This window comes from Panulirus ornatus, chromosome 16, assembly GCF_036320965.1.
Source record: "Panulirus ornatus isolate Po-2019 chromosome 16, ASM3632096v1, whole genome shotgun sequence".
Taxonomy (NCBI): domain Eukaryota; kingdom Metazoa; phylum Arthropoda; class Malacostraca; order Decapoda; family Palinuridae; genus Panulirus; species Panulirus ornatus.
Genome location: NC_092239.1, coordinates 19,848,257 through 19,875,613, shown reverse-complemented (window position 1 = coordinate 19,875,613; position 27,357 = coordinate 19,848,257). Strand labels below are relative to the sequence as shown.

At 40.0% G+C, this 27,357-nt stretch overlaps 1 protein-coding gene across 5 annotated transcripts in view; it reads right to left on the bottom strand.

The window, feature by feature from the left end:
- Positions 1–27,357, bottom strand: part of Dpp10 (Dipeptidyl peptidase 10) — a 788,027-nt gene that overhangs the window by 204,044 nt on the left and 556,626 nt on the right. For 3 of the 5 annotated variants that reach the window (XM_071671396.1, XM_071671390.1, XM_071671392.1), the window contains exons 7-8: positions 24,446–24,603; positions 11,203–11,327 (exon numbers count right to left, since the gene is read on the bottom strand). In XM_071671396.1, coding sequence (XP_071527497.1) covers positions 11,203–11,327; positions 24,446–24,603 — 283 coding nt within the window. The remainder of the gene's footprint in view (positions 1–11,202; positions 11,328–24,445; positions 24,604–27,357) is intronic. The other 2 variants (XM_071671391.1, XM_071671393.1) reach the window with 1 other exon arrangement.

Below are 27,357 nucleotides of genomic sequence, written 5' to 3'. Positions count from 1 at the left end.
CATACCTACACAGCTTTCCATGGTTTACCCCAGACGCTTCACATGCCTTGATTCAATCCACTGACAGCACGTCAACCCCTGTATACCACATCGCTCCAATTCACTCTATTCCTTGCCCTCCTTTCACCCTCCTGCATGTTCAGGCCCCGATCACACAAAATCTTTTTCACTCCATCTTTCCACCTCCAATTTGGTCTCCCTCTTCTCCTCGTTCCCTCCACCTCCGACACATATATCCTCTTGGTCAATCTTTCCTCACTCATTCTCTCCATGTGCCCAAACCATTTCAAAACACCCTCTTCTGCTCTCTCAACCACGCTCTTTTTATTTCCACACATCTCTCTTACCCTTACGTTACTTACTCGATCAAACCACCTCACACCACACATTGTCCTCAAACATCTCATTTCCAGCACATCCATCCTCCTGCGCACAACTCTATCCATAGCCCACGCCTCGCAACCATACAACATTGTTGGAACCACTATTCCTTCAAACATACCCATTTTTGCTTTCCGAGATAATGTTCTCGACTTCCACACATTTTTCAAGGCTCCCAAAATTTTCGCTCCCTCCCCCACCCTATGATCCACTTCCGCTTCCATGGTTCCATCCGCTGACAGATCCACTCCCAGATATCTAAAACACTTCACTATATATATATATATATATATATATATATATATATATATATATATATATATATATATATATATATATATATTTTGTTTTCTCATCCTGGGGATAGGGGAGAAAGAATACTTCCCACGTATTCCCTGCGTGTCGTAGAAGGTGACTAAAAGGGGAGGGAGCAGGGGGCTGGAAATCCTCCCCTCTCATTATTTTTCGAATTTTCAAAAGAAGGAACAGAGAAGGCGGCCAGGTGAGGATATTCCCTCAAAGGCACAGTCCTCTGTTCTTAACGCTACTTCGCTAATGCGGGAAATGGCGAATAGTTTGAAAGAAAGAAAAAGATTATTCTTTTTATTTATTATACTTTGTCGCTGTCTCCCGTGTTAGCTAGGTAGTGCAAGGAAACAGACGAAAGCATGGCCCACCCCACCAACATACACATGTACATACATACACGTCCACACACAGCACATATACATACCTATATATCTCAACGTATACATATATATACACACAAATTCATACAGTCCGCCCTTATTCATTCCCGTCGCCACCCCGTCACACATGAAATCAAAACCCCCTCCCCCCGCATGTGTGCGAGGTAGCACTAGGAAAAGACAAGAAAGGCCACATTTGTTCACACTCAGTCTCTAGCTATCATGTATAATGCACCGAAACCACAGCTCCCTTTCCACATCCAGGCCCCACAAAACTTCCCATGGTTTACCCCACACGCTTCACGTGCCCTGGTTCAATCCACTGACAGCACGTCGATTCCGGTATACCACATCGTTCCAATTCACTCTATTCCTTGCACGCCTTTCACCCTCCTGCGTGTTCATACCCCGATCGCTCAAAATCTTTTTCACTCCATCTTTCCACCTCCAATTCTCCTTGTTCCCTCCACCTTTGGCACATATATTTTTTCTTTGTCAATCTTTCCTCACTCATTCTCTCCATGTGACCAAACCATTTCAAAACACCCTCTTCTGCTCCCTCAAGCACACTCTTTTTATTTCCACACATTTCTCTTACCCTTTCATTATATATATATATATATATATATATATATATATATATATATATATATATATATATATATATATTGGAAAGGATCACAATATTGCGCGTGATCAAGATATTCCTATGAGTCCACGGGAAAAATGAAACACGATAAGTTCCCAAGTGCACTTTCGTGTAATAATCACATCATCAGGGGAGACACAAGAGAGAAATATAACAGTCAGTTGATATACATCGAAGAGACGAAGCCAAGACGCCATTTGGTAAACATGTGATTTTCCAAAACATATGGTAGGTTTTAGTATGTTTTGGACAATCACATGTTTACCAAATGGCGTCCTAGCTTCGTCTCTTCGATGTACATCAACTGACTGTTATATTTCTATCTTGTCTCCCCTGATGATGTGATTATTACACGAAAGTGCACTTGGGAACTTATCGTGTTTCCTTTTCCCCGTGGACTCATAGGAACATATTATATTTATTTATTTTGCTTTGTCGCTGTCTCCCGCGTTTGCGAGGTAGCGCAAGGAAACAGACGAAAGAAATGGCCCAACCCACCCCCATACACATGTATAAACATACACGTCCACACAAGCAAATATACATACTCATACATCTCAATGTACACATATATATACACACACAGACACATACATATATACGCATGCACACAATTCACACTGTCTGCCTTTATTCATTCCCATCGCAACCTCGCCAAACATGGAATAACATCCCCCTCCCCCCTCATGTGCGCGAGGTAGCGATAGGAAAAGACAACAAAGGCCCCATTCGTTCACACTTAGTCTCTAGCTGTCAAGCAATAATGCCCGAAACCACAGCTCCCTTTCCACATCCAGGCCCCACAGAACTTTCCAAGGTTTACCCCAGACGCTTCACATGCCCTGATTCAATCCATTAACAGCACGTCGACCCCGGTATACCATATCGATCCAATTCACTCTATTCCTTGCCCGCCTTTCACCCTCCTGCATGTTCAGGCCCCGATCACTCAAAATCTTTTTCACTCCATCTTTCCACCTCAATTTGGTCTCCCACTTCTCCTCGTTCCCTCCACCTCCGACACATATATCCTCTTGGTCAATCTTTCCTCACTCATTCTCTCCAAATGCCCAAACCATTTCAAAACACCCTCTTCTGCTCTCTCAACCACGCTCTTTTTATTTCCACACATCTCTCTTACCTTTACATTACTTACTCGATCAAACCACCTCACACCACATATTGTCCTTAAACATCTCATTTCCAGCACATCCACTCTCCTGCGCACAACTGCCCACGCCTCGGAACCATAAAACATTGTTGGAACCACTATTCCTTCAAACACACCCATTTTTGCTTTCGGAGATAATGTTCTCGACTTCCACACATTCTTCAAGGCTCCAAGGATTTTCGCCCCCTCCCCCACCCTATGATTCACTTCCGCTTCCATGGTTCCATCCGCTGCTAGATCCACTCCCAGATATCTAAAACACTTCACTTCCTCCAGTTTTTCTCCATTCAAACTTACCTCCCAATTGACTTGACCCCCAACCCTGCTGTACCTAATAACCTTGCTCTTATTCACATTTACTCTTAACTTTCTTCTTTCACACATTTTACCAAACTCAGTCACCAGCTTCTGCAGTTTCTCACATGAATCAGCCACCAGCGCTGTATCATCAGCGAACAACAACCGACTCACTTCCCAAGCTCTCTCATCCCCAAGAGACTTCATACTTGCCCCTCTTTCCAAAACTCTTGCATTCACCTCCCTAACAACCCCATCCATAAATATATCAAACAACCATGTAGACATCACACACCACTGCCGGAAACCTACATTCACTGAGAATCAATTACTGTCCTCTCTTCCTACACGTACACATGCTTTACATCCTCGATAAAAACTTTTCACTGCTTCTAACAACTTGCCTCCCACACCATATATTCTTAGTACCTTCCATAGAGCATCTATATCAACTTTATCATATGCCTTCTCCAGATCCATAATCGCTACATACAAATCTATTAGCTTTTCTAAGTATTTCTCACATGCATTCTTCAAAGCAAACACCTGATCCACACATCCTCTACCACCTCTGAAACCACACTGCTCTTCCCCAATCTGATGCTCTGTACATGCCTTCACCCTCTCAATCAATACCCTCCCATACAATTTGCCAGGAATACTCAACAAACTTATACCTCTGTAATTTGAGCACTCACTCTTATCCCCTTTGCCTTTGTACAATGGCACTATGCACGCATTCCGCCAATCCTCAGGCACCTCACCATGAATCATACATACATTAAATAACCTTACCAACCAGTCAACAATACAGTCATCCCATTTTTTAATAAATTCCACTGCAATACCATCCAAACCTGCTGCAATTGCCGGCTTTCATCTTCCGCAAAGCTTTTACTACCTCTTCTCTGTTTACCAAATCATTTTCCCTTACCCTCTCACTTTGCACACCACCTCGACCAAAACACCCTATATGTGCCACTGTATCATCATATATATATATATATATATATATATATATATATATATATATATATATATATATATATATATATATATAGGAGGAAGTGAAGTGTTTTAGATATCTGGGAGTGGATTTGGCAACGGATGAAACCATGGAAGTGGAAGTGAGACACAGGGTCGGGGAGGGGGCGACGGTTCTGGGAGCGTTGAAGAATGTGTGGAAGGCAAGAACGTTATCTTGGAAAGCAAAAATGTGTATGTTTGAAGGAACAGTGGTTCCAATAATGTTATATAGTTGTGAGGCATGGGCTATAGATAGGATTGTGCGGAGGAGGGTGGATGAGTTGGAAATGACATGTTTGAGGACAATATGTGGTGTGAGGTGGTTTGATCGAGTAAGTAATGAAGAAGATTAGAGAGATGTGTGGTAGTAAAAAGAGTGTGGTTGAGAGAGCAGAAGAGGGTGTTTTGAAATGGTCTGGTCACATGGAGAGAATGAGTGAGGAAAGATTGACAAAGAGGATATATGTGTCAGAGGTGGAGGGAACGAGGAGAAGTGGGAGACCAAACTGGAGGTGGAAAGGTGAAGTGAAAAAGATTTTGAGTGATCAGGGCCTGAACATGCAGGGGGGTGAAAGGCGTGCAAGGAATAGTGTGAACTGGAACGATGTGGTATATCGGGGTTGACGTGCTGTCAATGGATTGAACCAGGGCATGTGAAGCGTCTGGGGTAAACCATGGAAAGTTCTGTGGGGCCTGGATGTGGAAAGGGAGCTGTGGTTTCGGTGCATTATACATGACAGCTAGAGACTGAGTGTGAACGAATGTGGCCTTTGTTGTCTTTTCCTAGTGCTACCTTGTGCACATGCGGGGGAGGGGGATTTTCACTTTATTCTGTGTTGGGGTGGCGACGGGAATGAATAAGGGCAGACAGTATGAATTATGTACATGTGTATTATATGTATATGGCTGTCTGTGTATATATATGTATACGTTAAGATGTATAGATATGTATATGTGCATGTGTGGACGTGTATGTATATACATGTGTATGTGGGTGGGTTGGGCCATTCTTTCGTCTGTTTCCTTGCGCTACCTCGCTAACGCGGGAGACAGCGACAAAGTATAATAAATAAATAAATATATTTATCCATTATACTATAGAGGGATATGGGAGAAAGAGTACTTCCCATGTATTTCCCGCGTGCGCAGAAGGCAACTAAAGGGGCGGGAGCAGGGGGCTGGAAACCCTCCCTTCACTGTATTTGAATTCTAAAAAGGGAAACAGAAGAGTGAAGTGCGGAGTGCTCATCCTCCTTGAAGGCTCAGAATGGGGTGTCTGAATGTGTGAGGATGTAGCCAAGATAAGAAGAAAGGAGAGATAAGTAGAATGTATCAGGAAAGAAACCCTGATGTTTTGGCTCTAAGTGAAACGAAGCTGAAGGGTAAAGGGGATGAGTGGTTTGGGAAAGTCTTAGGAGTAATTATAGCCAGGAGTTGGTCAGATGACAAGAGCTAAGGAAGGAGTAGCACTACTCCTGAAGCAGTTGTGGGAGTATGTGATAGAGTGTAAGAAAGTAAATTCTAGATTGCTGTTGGTAAAACTGAAAGTGGATGGAGAGAGATGGGTGATTATTGATGCCTATGCACCTAGTCATGAGAAGAAAGATCATGAGAGGCAAGTGTTTTGGGAGCAGCTGAGTGAGTGTGTTACCAGCTTCGATGCAAGAGATCAGGTTATATTGATGGGTGATTTAAACGTGAAGGTGAGTAATGTGGCAGTTGAGGGAAAAACTGGTGTACATGGGGTATTCAGTGTTGTAAATGGAAATAGTGAAGAGCTTGTGGATTTGTGTGCTTAAAAAAGACTGGTCACTGGGAATACCTGGTTCAAAAAGAGAGATGTATATAAATTTACATATGTGAGGAGAAGAGATAGTCAAAGGGCACTATTGGATTACGTGTTAATTGACAGGCATATAAAAAAGAGAATTTGGATGTTAATGTGCTGAGAGGGGCAGCTGGAGGGATGTCTGATAACTACCTTGTGGAGGTGAGGGTGAAGATTTGTAAAGGTTTCCAGTAAAGAAGAGAGAATGTTGGGGAGATGAGAAATGTGACTGTAAGAGAGCTTGAAAATGAGACTTGTGTGAGGGAGTAACAGGAGATTTTAATTGTAGAATGGCAAAAGGTAAGAGTGAATGACATGAAGGGAGTGGGTGAGGATGGGGATGTATTTAGGGAAGCAGTGATGGTTTGCACAAAAGATGCATGTGACATGAGAAAGGTGGGAGGTGGGCAGATTAGAAAGGGTAGTGAGTGGTGGGATAAGGAAGTAAGGTTGTTAGTGAAAGAGAAAAGAGAGGTGTTTAGACAATACGTGCAGGGAAGTACTGCAAATGACTGGGAGATGTATAGAAGAAAGCAGGTCAAGAAAGATGCAAGAGGTGGAAATGAGGGCAAATGAGAGTTGTGGCGATAGAATATCATTAAATTCTAGGGATGATAAAAAGATGTTCTGGAAGGAGGTAAATAAAGTGCGTAAGACAAAAGAACAAATGGGAACATCGGTGAAGGGAGCAACTGGGGAGGTAATAACAGGTAGTGATGAAATGAGAAGATGGAGTATTTTGAAGGTTTGTTAAATGTGTTTGATGATAGAGTAGTAGATATAGGGTGTTATGGTCTGGGTGATGTACGAAGTGAGAGGGTTAGGGAGAATGGTTTCGTAAACAGAGAAGAGGTAGTGAAAGTTTTGCGGATGATGAAATCTGGTAAGGCGGCAGGTTTGGATGGTATTGCAGAGGAATATATTGAAAAAGAAGGTGACTGTGTTGTTGACTGATTCGTAAGGACACTCAGTGTATGTATGGTTTATGGTGAAGTGCCTGAGGATTAGTGGAATGTATGCGTGGTGCCACTGTACAAAGGCTAAGGGGATAAAGGTGAGTGTTCAAACTACAGAGGCATAAGTTTGTCGAGTATTTATGGGAAATTATATGGGAGGGTGTTGACTGAGAGGGTAAAGGCATGTACAGAGTATCAGATTGGGGAAGAGCAGTGTGGTTTCAGAAGTGGTAGAGGTTTTGGGGATTAGGTGTTTGCTTTAAAGAATGTATGCGAGAAATACTTAGAAAAACAGATGGATTCGTATGTAGCATTTATGGATCTAGAGAGGGCATATGAAAGGGCTGATAGAGATGCTTTGTGAAAGGTTTTAAGAGTATATGGTGTGGGAGGTAAGTTGCTAGAAGCAGTGAAAAGTTTTTACCAAGGATGTAAGGTATGTGTATGAGAGGAGAGTGACTTGTTCCCATTGAATGTCGGCTTGTGGCAGGGGTGACTGATGTCCCTACATTTGTTTAATTTGTTTATGGATGGGGTGTTTAGGGAGGTAAATGGAAGAGTTTTGGAGAGAGGAGCAAGTATGCAGTATGTTAGGGATTAGAGGGACTGGGAAGGGAGTCAGTTGTTGTTCGCCGATGATACAGCTCTAATGGCTGATTCATGTGAGAAACTGCAGAAGTTGGTGTCTGAGTTTCGAAAAGTGTGTGAAAGGATACACTTGAGAGTGAATGTGAATAAGAGTAAAGTTATTCGGTTCAGTAGGGATGAGGAACAAGTTAACTGAAACGTAAGTTTGAATGGAGAAAAATTGGAGGAAGTGAAGGGTTTTAGATATCTGGGAGTGGACTTAGCACCGAATGAAACCATGGAAGCGGAAGTGAGTCACAGTGTGGGGGAGGGGGCGAAGGTTCTGGGAGCAATGAAGAATGTGTGGAAAGAGAGAACATTATCTCGGAGAGCAAAAATGGGTATGTTTGAAGGAATAGTAGTACCAACAACGTTATATGGTTGCGAGGCATGGGCACAGATAGGGTTGTACGGAAGAGGGTGGATGTGTTGGAAATGAAATGTTTGAGGACAATATGTGGTGTGAGGTGGTTTGATCGAGTAAGTAATGAAAGGGTAAAAGAGATAAGTGGAATTCAAAAGAGTGTGGTTGTGAGAGTAAAGAAGGGTGTGATGAAATGGTCTGGACATTTGGGCAGAATGAGTGAGGAAAGTTTGACAAAGAAGACATATTTGTCAGAGGTGGAGGGAACAAGGAGAAGTGGGAGATCAAATTGGAGGTGGAAGGATAGAGTGAAAAAGATTTTGAGCGATTGGGGCCTAAACATAAAGGAGGGTGAGAGGCGTGCAAGGAATAGCGAATTGGAATGATTTGGTATAACAGGGATGACGTGCTGTCAGTGGACTGAACCAGGGCATATGAAACGTCTGAGTAAACCATGGAAAGGTAAGTGGATAGGGAGCTGTGGTTTCAGTGCATTACAGATGACAGCTACAGACTGAGTGGGAACGAATGTAGCTTTTTTTGTCTTGTTTTCCTGGCACTACATCGCTGAAGTTGGGGGTAGCAATGCTGTTTCCTGTGGGGTGGGGTAGCGCCAGGAAAAAATAAAGGCAAGCAAGTATGAATATGTATATGTATATATGTATATGTCTTTGTAGGTGTATGTATTTATGTGTATATTGATATGTATATGTGTGTATATATGCATGTATGGGCATTTATGTATATATATATATATATATATATATATATATATATATATATATATATATATATATATATATCAATGGATGGGCCATTCTTCGTCTGTTTCCTGGCGCTACCTTGCTGACGCGGGAAACAGCCATTAAGTATAATAATAATAATAATAATAATAATAATAATAATAATAATAATAATAATAACAATCATAATGATAATCTAGGACCTCTTTTATACTTAAAGAAGGAGGCAAAAGAAAGGGGGAGTAGTCTTGACAGGTATGACAAATATCAACACATTGGAATCCCATATGAAACAAGTCTGTGATATACACCCATAGCATATCTACTGGACACACACCTAACATGGCTGCCACATCATTATGACAACTGAAATCCAGAATAACTAATAAAATGGCATAATTAACATAAAGTGTATTTTCCTAACGAAAGATGAGTGTCACTGAAATAAAATGTGATCAAAAACATCTCAAAGACTTAATTCAAACAGGATGTGACCACATTGCAAAATCAAGATAATTGATAAATCATTGCATGAAAAACGTAATGACAGTTATATTGATCTACCCATGTGAAATTTATTCTTGCACATTTCTGGGCAAAAGAAAGTGAATAAAACTGTGCTACACCTGTGCTTAAGCCCTAACTCAGTGACTGCGAAAGCATAGTGTATCTTAATGCACTTTTGACAATCAGTAGCTTCATTATTAGAGAACTCAATGAGGCAGTAAGTAAATAAAATCAAAGAAACCGATGGCATCACCTACTTGTATTTCTCGTGCAGTATTTGGAAAGTACTACCAGTAAAATTCTGTCTCATTATACAAGCATTTATGTCAAATCAGTTCGACAGACAACAGTGCTGAAGACACAAGTATCTGCTCATTATTACTAAAACATCAATTCAAGAAGACATTAATCAAAACTGTTTTTCAAGTCTAATGGGAAAAGCAAAAAAATTAAACTTTGATAAAAAAAAATCAAAACTAGGTATGGTATGAAATGTTATATTGAAAATATTAACAAATTATATGGTAAAAAATGATAATATAAAAAAGTGGTTTTCAAAAAAATTTTAGACTAAATGATCATATGTTAACTACAGAACAAAAAGATCTGTTACTATGTGACAGGATTTCCATTACACTAAAAAACCAATACACTAAAATAACACTACAAAAGCAAATTACTCTGTCAAGACTAGACCGCACAGCAGGGCCAAGTAGGGAAAGGTTGACTATCATATGCATCTAGAATCATATTAAACTAGAGGATCAAATCATATATACTTTAGTGTCAGCATTAATTCATAATTAATTTAATAATACATAGCAAACCAAATAAAACAGAATCAGTTACTGATTATCTTGAGTGTCACCAACTTGATAGGGGCAGTGAAGGCACCCATTGCTGTTGTGAATGCTTGACTACCGCTTGCTCATTTAACGTGTGGGACCTGGCATTTACTTAGCAACAAAGTGCACAGTTATATAATTGTGTGAAAGGCATAATGGTTTTCTTTTGTTATTTGTAATATCGCAAGTCTACAACCAAGCTCTATGGTGTTGCAAGTGTGTGGGGAAATGGATGTCCACAATTCTTTGTTAATTGAAAGAACCTTAAACATCCATTGTGGCGACCGTCCCATTGTCCGCCGGGGTCTTGGGCGGTGTAGGCACAACACATGACTCTAATATGCTTTCTAGTGCCATGAAAACCATGCATGATATGCTCAGAACATAGGGGGATATATGACACCGCTCACTGCAAATATCTTAATATATCCATTGTATGCAGTGCTGGAACATACAATGAAAATTCAAAATCTCTCTCTAGGGCATGTGACAGAAAACGGATGTATCTTAAAAGAGGGGGACTATGTTACAGGGGGCGTCACATCAAAAGCTGCACAGAAGACTGGTATCTACTTGTTAGGTACACATAACTACCAGTACTAGTGAGGAGTGAAGCCACTTACAAGAGGAGTGAGTAGTTTACATGTTAAGGTGAAGAATACTGTAGAAAAGGAACAACAACGTCCTCATCTGTGTTTGTTTTACTCTGACATATTTGGATTACCTCAAACATATTTTGTTGTAGTATGTTGCTCTACGTCAATGCGGCATAACAGGAGAAAGCTATAAAGTAGCTTATAAAAATCTAATAACACCAGTATCTTTACTGTCAACTATCGTTAGGACCTGTTTGATGCCAAAATCTGACCGGTCGAAAAGAGTAATAATGAGGCTAGTGACGGAGAAGGTACACAAAGTACTCTAGGGACATCCCCTCTCCAGCGGTGTCGCAGGTCCAATGGTGTAGTGAAATCTGGTATAGCAAGGCCACGGACTGAGGGTCCCCGGGTGGCCTGCCGACTGGTTGGTCGGTGCGGGTGATGTTGGTGCCACCAAGGCCAAACTACACTTAAGTGAGACAACAAACGATAAGAACGTCGTTAATCCTCCCACACAAACCACACGGCGGAGTGCACTAACTGGTCTTTGACCACGTTCGGGGGCTTCAGGTCATGGGGCTTGATTGACCTCAGGTCACTAAGGCTAATTACCCAGAGTGTGACCCTTGGGTTCTCCTGGCCAGGCTGGAACAACAGAAAATTTGGTGTCATACATAGGAACACACACATTAATGTACTATATCAAGCCGTTTCCCTAATCTAAATACCAGGTTATTTCAGGGAAATCAATAAGTAGGAAAATGACTCGGATGAGACCTTTTTTATATATTGTCTTCACACTAATTCTTCTGCACAACGTTCAGGAAACAAAAAGAGTCAACATCTATTAAATAACTGAACTGCATTTGACTGACTCTGCACTAACAGAAAAATATATGCTGTTAAAATCAGTGCTTATTGAAATTAAGAGTATCAATGAAAAAATAAGTTTAGAATATATGGAAATGATACTGGAGGCTTTGGAAGATACAAAAGAATGTTTAGGGAGACCACAGCATTCTCAGGAACATTAAGTCAACCCTTACGTTTAACTAAAAGTGCCAAAATGAGAGACCTCCATAATGCCATCAATGGAAATGATTTTTTGTCTGAACCATTGCACAGTAGAAAGGTTACACTTCCCTTCGATGTCATTTGCAACATCAAAACGTGTTTCGATCTAAGCTACAGTCTTCAAATCAATTTCCCCATTATCTTGAGACTAAATGTGCATAACCATCCTGGTGTTTAGCAGGAAACAGTATACTTCAAATATGAAGGTACACATCTATAAGTCACAGTATTACAAGTAAAGGTTCATGCAAACAAGGGTATAAATGGGCCTTTCTGTTATGATGTGGGAAGTACAACGTCAAATATAAAAGGATCCAGTGTTTAAATGTCATAAGACATCACAGTAATGTCTCAACTGTGAGAACCTGCACAGACTAGATTCTGCACTGGCCATGTGTTGTACAAGAAAGTATTAAATAATCAAAGCAGACATCTGCAAATCATAAAGCTTATATAATGTATCATCTCTTACAGCCATCAAAAAATGAGATGGTATGATTCTACATCAAAACCAGCTGTCCATTAAAAGAATGAGTACAAAACATATGCAGGTCACAAAATACCTCTTGTAAAGAGAAAAGTTTCTGTTAGAAACTCCTTGTCATCTCAGAGAAATCACACAAGGAAGATCACACAAGGAAGAGTCTATCTACAGGGGACATGACAGGACAGCTGTAAAGGGGTAATAATAATCTTATTTTTGTGGCATGCATATTTTGAAATCATGGTATCAAGTTCTGTTTTGGAACAAATGTAACTCCATAAAAACTCAATAATCCACATGGACAATAAGCTGTACAATAGAAATATGTTGTAAGATAATGTATTTCTGCTCATCTACTTGTTTCAGTGTTGTGTACGAGATCCTCTGATTGACTAATCAGAGCATCTGAAAAAATTATGCAAGGTTCTGCTTCAAACTTTGAAGAATAATAAGGAACAAGGGAGATGAAATTTATTCTTTTATGACACAGCTCCAAATTACATACTGCCAAAGTAAGAAATTTCATTAACTCTTGTACTGACAGGCAAACTTGTGATGATATCATTTAGGAAAACAATGAGGATATAGCTTGGGAGAGCTTCAGTAAAACATTCAAAGCAGTGGAAGGAAACTATGTACCAACACGAAGTAGACTGTTTTTTCAGAGCAAAATCAAAAGGGTGGAACGATAACAAAAAAATATATCTTATTTAAGCAGCACATAGGAAACTCAAACAGACCAATAATCAACATGATAGAGGACATTATGTAAATCTGCAAAGAGAAACTAAGAAACTTACATGAAAAAGTAACATCAGTATGAAGCATATACTGCTGAAAATAGCAAAAGAAACCCTAAAAAGTTTTACGGATATGTTAGAGGCAAGAGTCATTACCCAGCTAAGTGATCCATTAATGATGGAAAATGGTGACTTGGTTCAAGACAACGAAGACATGGCAAAGATTTTAAATGATTTTTTTTACATCTGCATTTATAACTACTGAGAATGGAAAACATTTTGTGACATACTGACAGAAGAGTTAAAAACACATTACCAACATTAAATGAAATGAAAATAAATAAAAAAAGCATGCCAAGATAAGTTTTATCCAAGGACAATAAAAATGTGAAAAATATGATAGTTAAACTCTTGACCGCTCCTTTCAATAAGTCACTTGCTATGGGGAAAGTTCCAGGGAATGAAAGCTTTCTATGTAACATTCATTTTCCAAAAAGGTAGTAAATCACTGTTCCGAAATTATTGTCCAATTAGCTTAATGTCTGTAGTTGGTAAACCTATGAAAAGCATCAATTGGGATAAGACTGTAAACCACTTAGAGGACCACCACTTAATACATCACTTATAAATAAAAAATTCTTAGTATGGTTTTGGACAAAATCGATCATGTCTGACAAATCTACTTAATCTCTTTAATGATATAATCAGCATGAATGAATAAAGTATAGCAGCTGATGTCATCGTTTAGATTTTCAAAAAGAATTTGTTTAAGTTCCACATCTGAGGTTACTAACAAAAGTTAAATCACATTGTATAAATGGGGTTGTATTTCTGTGTTTATGATATTGGCTGCTTGGCCATAAGCAAAGATGAGTGATTATAGGTTAAGTCTTAGAATGGTTAAATGTAACACGGGGTGTGCCACAAAGAGCAGTCTTAGGGGTCAGTTCTCTTTCTCATTTCAATTCATGATTTTGATAACGGGTTGCAGTGTAAGACACTGAAATTTGCAAACGATATGAAACTGGGAAGTAAATCAACAAAAGAAAATGAATATCTGCAGCTTCAAATGGACATAGACAAACTGATTGATTAAGCTAAAAGGTGGCAAATGAGTTTCAATACTGAATGCAAAGTTATACATACTAGTAGTAAAACAAAAAAGAGTCACAATATACATTCTCCTGAACTACAAAAGGTAAATGAGGAAAAGAATTGGGTGTAATAATCAATGATGACCAAAAGCTAAATATGATACACACAGAACAAAGTTCTCTTATTTATAAGCATGGCTATCGAATTTAGGTCCAGGGGAATTTTTTCAGACAATTTGGCAGCTCCAATGCCTCTGAAAACACTGCACTGGAGTTGCCCTCTACCAGTGGCCTGTAAAGGGTAAGGCACAAAAGGCTAAAAAGTGGCATTGGAGCCTACCAATTATGCTGAAGAGTAAAAGAGACAAATAATTGAGGGTGATGGCACTGAATGTTAATGGGATCACTGGTGAGTATAAAAGGAGGGAGCTTGTGGAGAGGTTTAAAAGTTGTAGCTTGGAAGTGCTCGGGACTGAGAAAACTCATATCCTTAGGTAGGGTGTAAGAAGCAAAAATGGGTAGATCAGGTGTTTGCTTTGAAAAATGTGTGTGAGAAATACTTAGAAAAATACTAATTATACCCTCAATTGCTACATCACTCACCTTCGCATTTAAATCACCTATAACTAATACCCAGTCTCGTGCACCAAAGCTGCTGACATACTCCCTCTGCTGCTCCCAAAACACTTAGCTCTCATGATCTTTCTTCTCATGACCAGGTGCATGAGCACCAATAATAACCCATTTCTCTCCACCTACTTTCAGTTTTACTCATATCAATCTGAAATTTACTTTCTTATACTCTATCACACACTTCCACAGCTCCTGCTTCAGGAGCAGGGGTACTCCTTGCTTAGCTCTTGTTCTCTCACCAACCTCTGACTTTACTCCCAAGACTTTTCCAAACCACTCTTCCCCTTTACTCTTGAGCTTTGTTTCACTCAGAGCCAGAACATCCAGATTTCTTTCCTCAAACATACTATCTATCTCTTCATTCTTCTCATCATGGTTACATCCACACACATTTAAACACCCCAATCTGAGCATTCCCTGCTCGACTTTCGTCTGTTTCTCCTTTTAGAAATTGAAGTACAAAGAGGGGAGGGCTCCCACCCTACCTGCTCCCGCCCCATTTAATCGCCTTGTACAACATGCGGGAATATGTTGGAAGTATTCTATCTTCCTTATACCCAGGGATAGGGGCGGGGTAACGCCAAGAATAAAGGCAAACAAGTATGATTATGTACATGTGTATATATGTATATGTCTGTGTATACATATGCATATGTGTACATGTTATTCCCTGGGGATGGGGGAGAAAGAATACTTCCCACGTATTCCCTGCGTGTCGTAGAAGGCGACTAAAAGGCGAGGGAGCGGGGGGCTGGAAATCCTCCCCTCTCGGTTTTTTTTTAATTTTCCAAAAGAAGGAACAGAGAATTGGGCCAGGTGAGGGTATTCCCTCAAAGGCCCAGTCCTCTGTTCTTAAAGCTACCTCGCTAATGCGGGAAATGGCGAATTGTTTGAAAGAAAGATGTGTACATGTATACAAGTATGTATATGTGCACGTATGGGCATTTACGTATATTTGTATGTGAGTGGATGGGCCGTTTTTCATCTGTTTCCTGACGCTACCTCACTGACAATGGAAACTGCAATCAAAAATAAGAAATGAATTTTATCTATCTATCTATCTATCTATCTATCTATCTATCTATCTATCTATATATATATATATATATATATATATATATATATATATATATATATATATATATATATATATATATATATTTATATTGGGGTGACTGAATGTGTGTAAAATCTAACTAAGATGAGGAAAGAAACCTAGATGTTCTGGCTCTGAGTGAAACGAAGCTCAAGGGTAAATAAAGGGGAAGAGTGATTTAGGAAAGTCTTGGGAGTAAAGGCAGGGGTTTGTGAGAGGACAAGAGCTAAGGAAGGAGCAGCACTACTGAAGCAGTTTTGGGAATATGTAATATAGTGTAAGAAAGTAAATTTTAGACTGATGTGGGTAAAACTGAAAGTGGATGAAGAGAGATGGGTGATTATTGGTGCTTATGCACCTGGGCATGAGAAGAAAGATCATGAGAGGCAAGTGTTTTGGGAGCAGCTGAGTGAGTGCGTTAGCAGCATTGATGTACGAGACTGGGTTATAGTCAAAAGGCATTATTGGATTAAGTGTTACTTGATAGGAGTGTGAAAGAGATACTTTTGGATGTTAATGTGCTGGAGGCATGTCTGACCACTATCTTGTGGAGGCGATGGTGAAGATTTGTAGAGGTTTTCAAAAAAAAGAAGAGAGAATGTTGGGGGGAAGAGAGTGGTGGGAGTAAGTGAGCTGGGAAATGAGACTTGTGTGAGGATGTACCAGGAGAGATTCAATGTAGAATGGCAAAAGGTAACAGCAAATGACGTGAGGGGAGTGGGTGAGGATGAGAGTTAGAGTGAGAGAGTATCATTAAACTTTAAGGAGAAGAAAAAGATGTTTTGGAAGGAGGTAAACAACATGCATAAGACAAGACAACAAATGGGAACACTGGTGAAGGGGGCAAGCGGGGAATAATAACAGGAAGCGATGAAGTGAGAAGGAGATGGAGTGAGTATTTTGAAGGTTTGTTGAATGTGTTTGATGTTAGAGTGGCAGATATAGGGTGTTTTGGTTGGGGGGTGTGTGAAGTGAGAGCGTCAGAGAGAATGGTTTGGTAAAGAGAGGAGATAGTAAAGCTTTGGGAAAGATGAAATCCAGCAAGACAGCGGGTTTGGATGGTATTGCGGTGGAATTTATCAAAAAGGGGTGACTGTTGCTGATTGGTTGGTAAGATTATTCAATGTATGTATAGAACACGGTGTAGTGCCTAAGGATTGACGAAATGCATGTATAGTGCCATAGTACAAAGGCTAAGGGGATAAAGGAGGGTGTTCAAACTACAGAGGCATAAGTCTGTTGAGTATTCCTGGGAAATTGAATGGGAGGGTATTGATTGAGATGGTGAAGGAATGTACAGAGCACCATACTGGGGAAGAGCAGTGTGGTGTTTGCTTTGAAGAATGCATGTGAGAAATACTTAGAAAAACATATGGATTTGTATGTATCGCTTATGGATCTGGAGAAGGCATATGATAAGGTTGATAGAGATGCTTTGTGGAAGGTTTTAAGAGTATATGGTGTGGGAGGTAAGGTGATAGAGGCAGTGAAAAGCTTTTACCAAGGATATAAGGCATGTGTATGAGTAGGAAGAGAGGAAAGTGATTGGTTCCCATTTAATGTCGGTTTGCGGCAGGGGTGCGTGATGTCTCCATTGTTGTTTAATTTGTTTATGGATGGGGTGGTTAGGGAGGTGAATGCAAGAGTTTTGGAGAGAGGGACAAGTATGCACTTTTGTGGATGAGAGAGCTTGGGAAGTGAGCCAGTTGTAGCTCGCTGATGATACAGGACTGGTGGCTGATTTGGGTGAGAATCTGCTAAGGTTGGTGACTGAGTCTGGTAAAGTGTGTGAAAGAAAAAAGTTGAGCGTAAATGTGAATAAGAGCAAGGTTATTAAGTTCAGTAGGGTTTGGGGACAAGTCAATTAGGAGGTAAGTTTGAAAAAAAAACTGGAAGAAGTGAAGTGTTTCAGATATCTGGCAATGGATTTAGCAGAAGATGGAACCTAGGAAGCAGAAGTGAGTCATAGGGTGGGGGAGAGGTCGAAGGTTCTGGAAGCACTGAAGAATGTGTGGAAGGCAAAAACGTTATCTCGGAGAGCAAAAATGGGTATGTTTGAAGGAATAGTGATTCCAACAATGTAATATGGTTGCGAGGCATAGGTTTCTTGAATATGTTTCATGATAGAGTAGCAGATATAGGGTGTTTTGGTCGAGGTGGTGTGCAAAGTGCGAGAGTTAGGGAAAATGATTTGGTAAACAGAGAAGAGGTAGTAAAAGCTTTGCGGAAGATGAAAGCCGGCAAGGCAGTGGGTTTGGATGGTATTGCAGTGGAATTTATTAAAAAAAGGGGGTGACTGTATTGTACACTGGTTGGCAAGATTATTCAATGTATGTATGACTCATGTTGAGGTACCTGAGGATTGGCGGAATGCTTGCATAGTGCCATTGTACAAAGGCAAAGATGATAAAAGTGAGTGCTCAAATCACAGAGGTATAACTTTGTTGAGTATTCCTGGTAAATTATATGGGAGGGTGCTGATTGAGAGGGTGAAGGCAAGTACAGAGCATCAGACTGGGAAGAGCAGTGTGGTTTCAGAAGTGGTAGAGGATGTGTGGATCAGGTGTTTGCTTTGAAGAATGTATGTGAGAAATACTTAGAAAAGCAAATGGATTTGTATGTAGCATTTATGGATTTGGAGAAGGCATATGATAGAGTTGATAGAGATGCTCTGTGGAAGGTATTAAGAATATGTGGTGTGGGAGGCAAGTTGTTAGGAGCAGTGAAAAGTTTTTATCGAGGATGTAAGGCATGTGTACGTGTAGGAAGAGAGGAAAGTGATTGGTTCTCAGTGAATGTTGGTTTGCGGCAGGGGTGTGTGATGTCTCCATGGTTGTTTAATTTGTTTATAGATGGGGTTGTTAGGGAGGTGAATGCAAGAGTATTGGAAAGAGGGGCATGTATGAGGTCTGTTGTGAATGAGAGAGCTTGGGAAGTGAGTCAGTTGTTGTTCGCTGATAATACAGCGCTGGTGGCTGATTCGTGTGAGAAACTGCAGAAGCTGGTGACTGAGTTTAGTAAAGTGTGTGAAAGAAGAGAGCTAGGAGTAAATGTGAATAAGAGCAAGGTTATTAGATACAGTAGAGTTGAGGGACAAGTCAATTGGAAGGTAAGTTTGAATGGAGAAAAACTGGAGGAACTGAAGTGTTTTAGATATCTGGAAGTGGATTTGGCAGCGGATGGAACCATGGAGGTGGAAGTGAATCATATAGTGAGGGAGGGGCGAAAGTTCTGAGAGCGTTGAAGAATGTGTGGAGGTCGAGAACATTATCTCCGAAAGCAAAAATGGGTATGTTTGAAGGAATAGTGGTTCCAACAATGTTATATGGTTGCAAGGAATGGGCTATAGATAAGAGTTGTGCGGAGGAGGGTGGATGTGCTGGAAATGAGATGTTTGAAGACAATATGTGGTGTGAGATGGTTTGATCGAGTAAGTAATGAAAGGGTAAGAGAGATGTGTGGTAATAAAAACAGTGTGGTTGAGGGAGCAGAATAGGGTGTTTTGAAATGGTTTGGTCACATGGAGAGAATGAGTGAGGAAAGATTGACCAAGGGGATATATGTGTCAGAGGTGGAGGGAACGAGGAGACGTGGGAGACCAAATTGGAGGTGGAAAGATGGAGTGAAAAAGATTTTGAGTGATCGGGGCCTGAACATGCAGGAGGGTGAAAGGCGTGCAAGGAAGAGTGAATTAGAACGATGTGGTATACCGGGGTCGACGAGCTGTCAATGGATTGAATCAGGGCATGTGAAGCGTCTGGGATAAACCGTGGAAAATTCTGTGGGGCCTGGATGTGGAAAGAGAGCTGTGGTTTCGGTACATTATACATGAAAGCTAGAGACTGAGTGTGAACGAATGTGGCCTTTGTTGTCTTTTCCTAACACTACCTCGCGCAAATGCGGGGGGAGGGGGTTGTTATTTCATGTGTGGCGGGGTGGCGATGGAATGAATAAAGCCAGACAGTATGAATTATGTACATGTGTATATATGTATATGTCTCTGTGTGTGTATATATATGTATGCGTTGTGATGTATAGGTATGTATATTTGCGTGTGTGGACGTGTATGTATATACATGTGTATGTGGGTGGGTTGGGCCATTCTTTCGTCTGTTTCCTTGCGCTACCTCGCTAACAAGGGAGACAGTGACAAAGTAAAATTAATAAATAAAAAAGAATACATATACATAGTTATAAAAGGGGAAACAGAAGAATGAGTCACGCGGGGAGTGCTCATCCTCCTCGAAGGCTCAGACTGGGGTGTCTAAATGTGTGTGGATGTAACCAAGATGAGAAAAAAGGAGAGATAGGCAGTATGTTTGAGGAAAGGAACCTGGATGTTTTGGCTCTGAGTGAAACGAAGTTCAAGGGTAAAGAAGAGTGGTTTGGGAATGTCTTGGGAGTAAAGTCAGGGGTTAGTGAGCGGACAAGAGCAAGGGAAGGAGAAGCATTACTGAAACAGGAGTGGTGGAAGTATGTTATAGAGTGTAAGAAAGTAAACTCTAGACTGATATGGGTAAAACAAAAGATGGATGGAGAGAGATGGGTGACTACTGGTGCATATGCACCTTGGCATGAGAAGAAAAACCATGAGAGGCAAGTGTTTTGTGAGCAGCTGAGTGAATGTGTTAATAGTTTTGATGCACGAGACCGGGTTATAGTGATGGGTGATTTGAGTGCAAAGGTGAGTAATGTGGTAGTTGAAGGAATAATTGGTGTACATGGGGTGTTCAGTGTTGTAAATGGAAATGATAAAGAGCTTGTAGATTTATGTGCTGAAAAAAGACTGGTGATTGGGAATACCTGGTTTAAAAAGAGATATACATAAGTATATGTATGCAAGTAGGGGAGATGGCCAGAGAGCGTTATTGGATTACGTGTTAATTGATAGGCGCGCGAAAGAGACCCTTTTGGATGTTAATGTGCTGAGAGGTGCAACTGGAGGGATGTCTGATCATTATCTTGTGGAGGCGAAGGTGAAGATTTGTAGAGGTTTTTAGAAAAGAAGAGAGAACGTTAGGGTGAAGAGAGTGGTGAGAGTAAGTGAGCTTAGGAAGGAGACTTGTGTGAGCAAGTACCAGGAGAGACTGAGTACAGAATGGAAAAAGGCGAGAACAAAGGAGGTAAGGGGAGTGGGGGAGGAATGGGATGTATTTAGGGAAGCAGTAAGGCTTGCGCAAAAGATGCTTGTGGCATGAGAAGTGTGGGAGGTGGGCAGATTAGAAAGGGTAGTGAGTAGTGGGATGAAGAAGTAAGATTATTAGTGAAAGAGAAGAGAGAGGCATTTGGACGATATATATATATATACATACATATATATATATATATATATATATATATATATATATATATATATATATATATATATATATATATATATATATATATTTCTTTTTTTTTCAAACTCTTCGCCATTTCCCGCGTTAGCGAGGTAGCGTTAACAACAGAGGACTGGGCCTTTGAGGGAATATCCTCACCTGGCCCCTTTCTCTGTTCCTTCTTTTGGAAAATAAAAAAAAAAAAACGAGGGGAGGATTTCCAGCTCCACGCTCCCTCTCCTTTTAGTCGCCTTCTACGACACGCAGGGAATACGTGAGAAGTATTCTTTCTCCCCTATCCCCAGGGATAATATATATATATATATATATATATATATATATATATATATATATATATATATATATATATATATATATATATATATATAGCATTAATGGGATGGCCTTGATTAGGGCATCAGCTGCCCATGGCATCTCAGCTAACATAAAAAATAATAGTTATGGTAGCGCATGGAAGGAGGAATGGTATGGATAGGAATGAATACAAAATATCAGGGAAGAGGGAAGGAAGGAGGTGTAACTCTGCTATCACTGAGAATATGGGAGGGAAACACGCTCATAATGGGTAATATGAATGCGAAAGTGGGATGTACTGAAACTAGTGAGAGAGTTGGTAAACGGGCAGTGCCAAGAATAAACGATAATAAAAGTTATCTCATGGGTGCTTGTGATGAGAGGGGTTCATTCCTTGCAAACATCTTTTTTCAGCACAAGATGATCCACAGGTATACATGGATGAGATCAAAATGCTTTGACTGACTACCAGGAAAAGTGCATATAAGAAAGTTGATTGATAAAGTGATGTAAATACATGAATGCAAAATAAGTGAGGATTAAGGGGATTTTAGGAAAGGGAAGGGATGTGGGATCAGAGTTTTCAGGTAAAAATGACTGTGGAAAAGTATTTAGCAAAAGGTAAGGTATGCAGCTTTTATGGATCTGGAAAAAGCTTATGACAGAGTCAAGCGGAATGCTTTATGGGACACATTAAGGATATATGGGATAGGGAGACAACCATTGGATGATGTGAAAGCCTTCTATAGAGGAGCAAATGCGAGTGTAAGAATGGATGGACATTTGAGCAACGGTTTCAGTATACATGTGGTTGTGAGGCAGGGGTACGTGATATCACCATGGCTTTTTAAATATATATATATATATATATATATATATATATATATATATATATATATATATATATATATATATATGGACGGAGTGATATGGGAGATAAAAGCAAAACCAGGGAAAGCGATTGCAGAGATGGAGTGTGGCAATGAGGTATGGCGACTAGTGGCAAGCCTGTTTACAGATGATACTGTGTTGTTTGCTGAGAGTGAAGTGGAGCTGAAGATGGTTATAAGTGTGTTTTATGATAGCTGGAAGTGTAGGCAATTAAGATAAATGCAAGTAAAAGTAAAGTAATGGTGTCTGATAGGAAACAGAGAGAATGTATAGACTATGCAAAACCATACAGAGTGAATGAAAAAAGTGTATTAAACTTCGTTTTGGATATGGGAAAGAAAGACTGGAAGAGGAAAGAGAATTCAAGCATTCAGGAGTTGTCTTGAGTAAGTTTGGTGATATAGACGAAAATATATGGGAGATAGCAGTACACGGTAGAAGTCTTAGTCACTGGACCCTTAATAGAACATTGAAGGGTAGAGGTGTAAGTATGGAGGTGAAGAGAGGATTAAGGGTCAGCATAGTCCGCCCAACCCTGACCTGTGCAGCCAAAGCATGGACATGGAATGAGTCACAGAGGTCAAGCTCCAGGCTGTGGAAATGAGCTATCTGAGAGAAGCATTTGGTACAAATAGACGGACTGAAGAAAGAAAAGAAGAGGTGCATGAGAGTTGTGGCATGGCGGGAAAGGCGAAGGAATTAAATTGTGGAGTGTTAGAGTGGGTGAAACATAATACTTTGAGGTGGTTTGGGCTAGTGGAAAGCATGCAAGACTGGGAGTTTACAAGGAGAGTGTATGATAGTACAATTAAAGGGGATGGTGTGAGAGGAAGACCACCTGTGACATGAAATAAAGTGGAAGAATACTGGACGGAGAAGAATGGTGGAAGAATGCATGGAATGGATTTACGCAAGGGAGGCACATAAACACAAGTGGAGACTCTTTTGCATCGGCCATCCCCTTGATATGAGTTCCTGGAGGGACTATGCATTAGAGATATAGATAGAATAGATAGGAAATTATCCTCACTCTTTACAAATGACTGGGGTACCCTCAGCTTGAGAAAAGACATAGATAGATTGGAAGATGCACAGAAATGAGCTACCACGATGATACCTGAAATGTTTAACAAATCCTATATAACTAAATAAATCACTCAAGTTTATCTAACTATACGAAGAGAATGTTCAGAGGTGGTCTAATGCAGTTATTCAATTGCCAAAGGCTTCAATAATCTTGATCTAACAAGATACTCTTGAGGATACATTCTATAAAATGAGGTAAAGTACTTTTTTTTTTCAAAAGTGTGGTTAATATACGGAACTATTTACCACTTGGAGTACTTCAAAGCAGTACAAGAGATATGTTTAAGAACAGATTTGATAAATATTTCATTTCAGGTCCATGACTGACTTTTTGCACCTCCTTAGTTACATGAAAAGTTCATATTAATTTTCTCTGAAATTTCCACGTCTTTCCCTTCCTACCACACTAGTTCATAAGTTTCAGACCTTCTCAAACACAAACTGCCTTAAAAGGAACCAATGGTCTGCTGCAGTTTGAATTCCTTCGTATTGTATATGCAGCCTACATAAAAAAGTTCACATACACATTTCAAACAACAGTTTCTTCCACATATGGCTGATGGCAAAATATATCAAGTGATTAAGGGAGCATAGAGTGATGAGGACTTGCAATATGCAATGATACATTCTTATGACAGCCTGTGTTTAGCTGAGAAGATAAACAGTTGCGATATGACATGCAGATATCTACGAGTGATTGAACGTTACCTAGGGTTGATCTCTGAATATCTAACTCTAATCTGAAGATATCTAGGGGTGAACTCTGCATACCATGGGCTATATTTGGGTTTCTAGCTGTGATATATGGATTTCCAGAAACGACATCATCATACTCAGGACTGACATTATGATATCCAGAGCTAAAACACATCTACGATTGACCCAAAAAAATGTCTTTAGATATGTTGAGGTGACACAATATCTAGGACCTCAAGATATCCGTGAGTGTCCTTCGGATCTCCAGAATTTTGCGTCCTCTCCTTTAAACTTCTGGAGATCCATAGAACTGATATAAAGAAAGGCAAGACTTACCTTTGGATATCTCAAGGAGTGGACAACTGAATACTGCTGGGTGGCACCATAATGAGGGATGGGCACTGTGTCTACCAGGGTGTCATTAATGGTAGCATACGCCAGCATGCTACCATCAGGGGAGAACCACATTGCATTGTTGCTTCCCAGGATCTCTTCTGTGGATTAATCTTTAGTGAATATTCACTCATCCAATGTTACCATAAGTTACATTTGACTAAATGACTTATAAACAATAGCAACTTTAAGTGAAACATGCACAGCTCTGTATATACTTCTTATCTACCCTTATTAATGGCACAGACCTTAAACACTAGTAGCTTTCTTTAATTGTTACTCGAATCATATAAACATGATTACACTTTGTGTCGTTTATTTGATCCTGTGATCTTCCAGCTTCTGTAGAGTGTGTTTAATAAAGAAAACCATCCTTAAGATACCATGTGAAACGACACAAATAACTTAATTTCTGTGATTTTACAATTATTCAATGCATGTAACTTTCCTAAAACAATGTAACTTCAACTAAGAAGGCAACATAGCCTAACATACGAACTCTAATTAATCCAATGACTTCCTTAACCTTTGTAATTAAACACATATAACATGATGTACTCTAATTTGCCAACTTAGCCACAGTCACTTCACTTACCTTTGAGATGTTACTCTTAACTTGCAACTTCACTTAATTCATGTAATTTCATGTGGTCTCAGTATTCCTACTCCCAACAGTACATAGTTAATTGAATCCACCAAAACTATCTTAGAGGAAACATTGGTCTTTAAATCAAGGCAACTTTAACTGTCTACTTTTAACTCCAGAACTCCTGAGTATTTCTTGGCCTCTAGAGCAAAGCATCCCTGTTGTTTGGTAAAGTACACACTGCAAAAGTCATCATTCATAGACATGTATCAAAAGGTAGTCAAAAAGAAAAAGAGAATAACACATCAACTACTGTAGTCTCCTTCCAACAACGGATTTAAGGAATCTTTTACGCGTGATGAAAGTATGCCGTGAAAAAGTCATGCTATCACACATAAATATTACCTATACCTAGATAGATGGAGAGGCAAGCAAAGCCCGAAGTTAAGAGACCTTAACTGCAAGACAATCCTGAAATGTGGAGGTAAGTGGCGTAGAAGTTACCACATGTAAATGAAAATGACAATAAGACATAACTGGACATAGTCATAAAAGAGCATGCCTACTCAACTAGCAGAGGATCAATATATCCTTACCACTTGACGATGATATTTCACCCGAACTATCATCTTGTGTAGTTCAGAAAAGCCTATTTTTTTCATCTCATATGCTGGGATCAACCAACATACTACTGTTACCATGACACTTTCTGCCCCTGAAAGACTATGTGACTGGAGAATATCTGTATCCTGGAAACCAAGAACATTTTTTTTCTGGAGATTGTATCCCCTACAAAATATCTACCACTGAATGTTCTTATAAAAGACTGCATCTCAGGATGCATGTTCTCTGTTATTTTTTTATGTTTAAGGCTCCAGTCACGGACGAAAGTCTACATCAAGGCCGGGCCATAATTGAAATATAGAGAGAATTTTGAAATGGAAAAAGAAAATAAAAGGGAAAGTATTTATGAATTTTTGAGAAAGTGAAAAACCTGTCTTTTGAAACGTGTGAGGTCATAGTTATTGGGAAAGACATGAGAAGGTAGAGAGCTCCAAAGTTTCGACGTGCAGTGAAAGAAGCAAGTATCAAAACTGTCCATCCTGGAGATGCCGATGGCCACACAATAATCATGTGACGCAGCAGCTTGCTAAGTTTTACGCTGTCTAGCTGGTGAAGTGGGCACGCAAGCAGTCTACCTTCGGGAGCAAAAACCAAAGTAATGCCTATAGAAGAGGAAAAGTGAACTAACATGGCGGCGTAAGAAAAGGGGGTAAAGTTTGGTAGTTAGCCAGGGGCATTTTATAAGTCGGACTGCTTTCGACTCAACTCTGTCAAGTAAATACAAAGATGGAACCATCTCAAATGTGAGAGCAGTACTCCATACAAGGACGAATCAATCCCTTGTACAAACGGAGCAACTGTTCAAAAGTTTCGACTTCTAAATGGGACACCAAGTTTCTTAAAGGCAGACTTAGCTATTCCTGTAATGTGGGAATTCCAAGAAAGAGTGGATGTTACAGTAATACTAAGTATGTTCATTGAGTCAAAAGATGGAATTACAGAACCGTCAAAGGAAAAACGAGGGGTGCAAGAAGTTTTCGACAGATAGATGAGTACAAACTGGGTCTTGGAGGCATTAAAGTTTAGATTTTGTCTACCCCACTGAGATATCTTGTCCAAGTCTTGAGTTTATTGAGGAAGCTATGTCAAGACGATGCAGATCGAGTGAAAGAAGATGGAGCAGAACTGAAGAATGTGGATGAATGCAATGTTGAGTCGTTAGCGTATGAGTGCATTGGATTATTTGTGGAGAGGAAATCGTTGAAAAAAGTAAAAAAAGTCTTCATCTAAAATGCTCTCCTTCACTAACAGAATACCACCAGAAAAACTTTCTGTTCCTATGAGCCTAAGTATACCAAGAAAACTGTGTATCTCAAGAAGGCCATTTGATCCTAAGAGAAAATTAAACCTCATTTGCTCAATAACCTCTGCAGCAGCGATGTTGAGGTAGGCTGGCCTCACTGCTGTAAACCCACTGTAACAGCAAGGGAAACAGGCGTCATCTACTTACCGGCGATGCCAAGACAGATGAGCCTCATATAGCACTACTTCTACAACCTGATCAATTCTAACTCTATAACCTCTGTAGTAGTGATAGAGAGGCAAGTTGGTAATCTCTGTAGCAGTGATGGGGATAGGTCGGCCTCATTAACGCTAGCTGTATCACTTCTGTTGCAGTAAGTGGCTAAGAAAATAGATGCAAGAT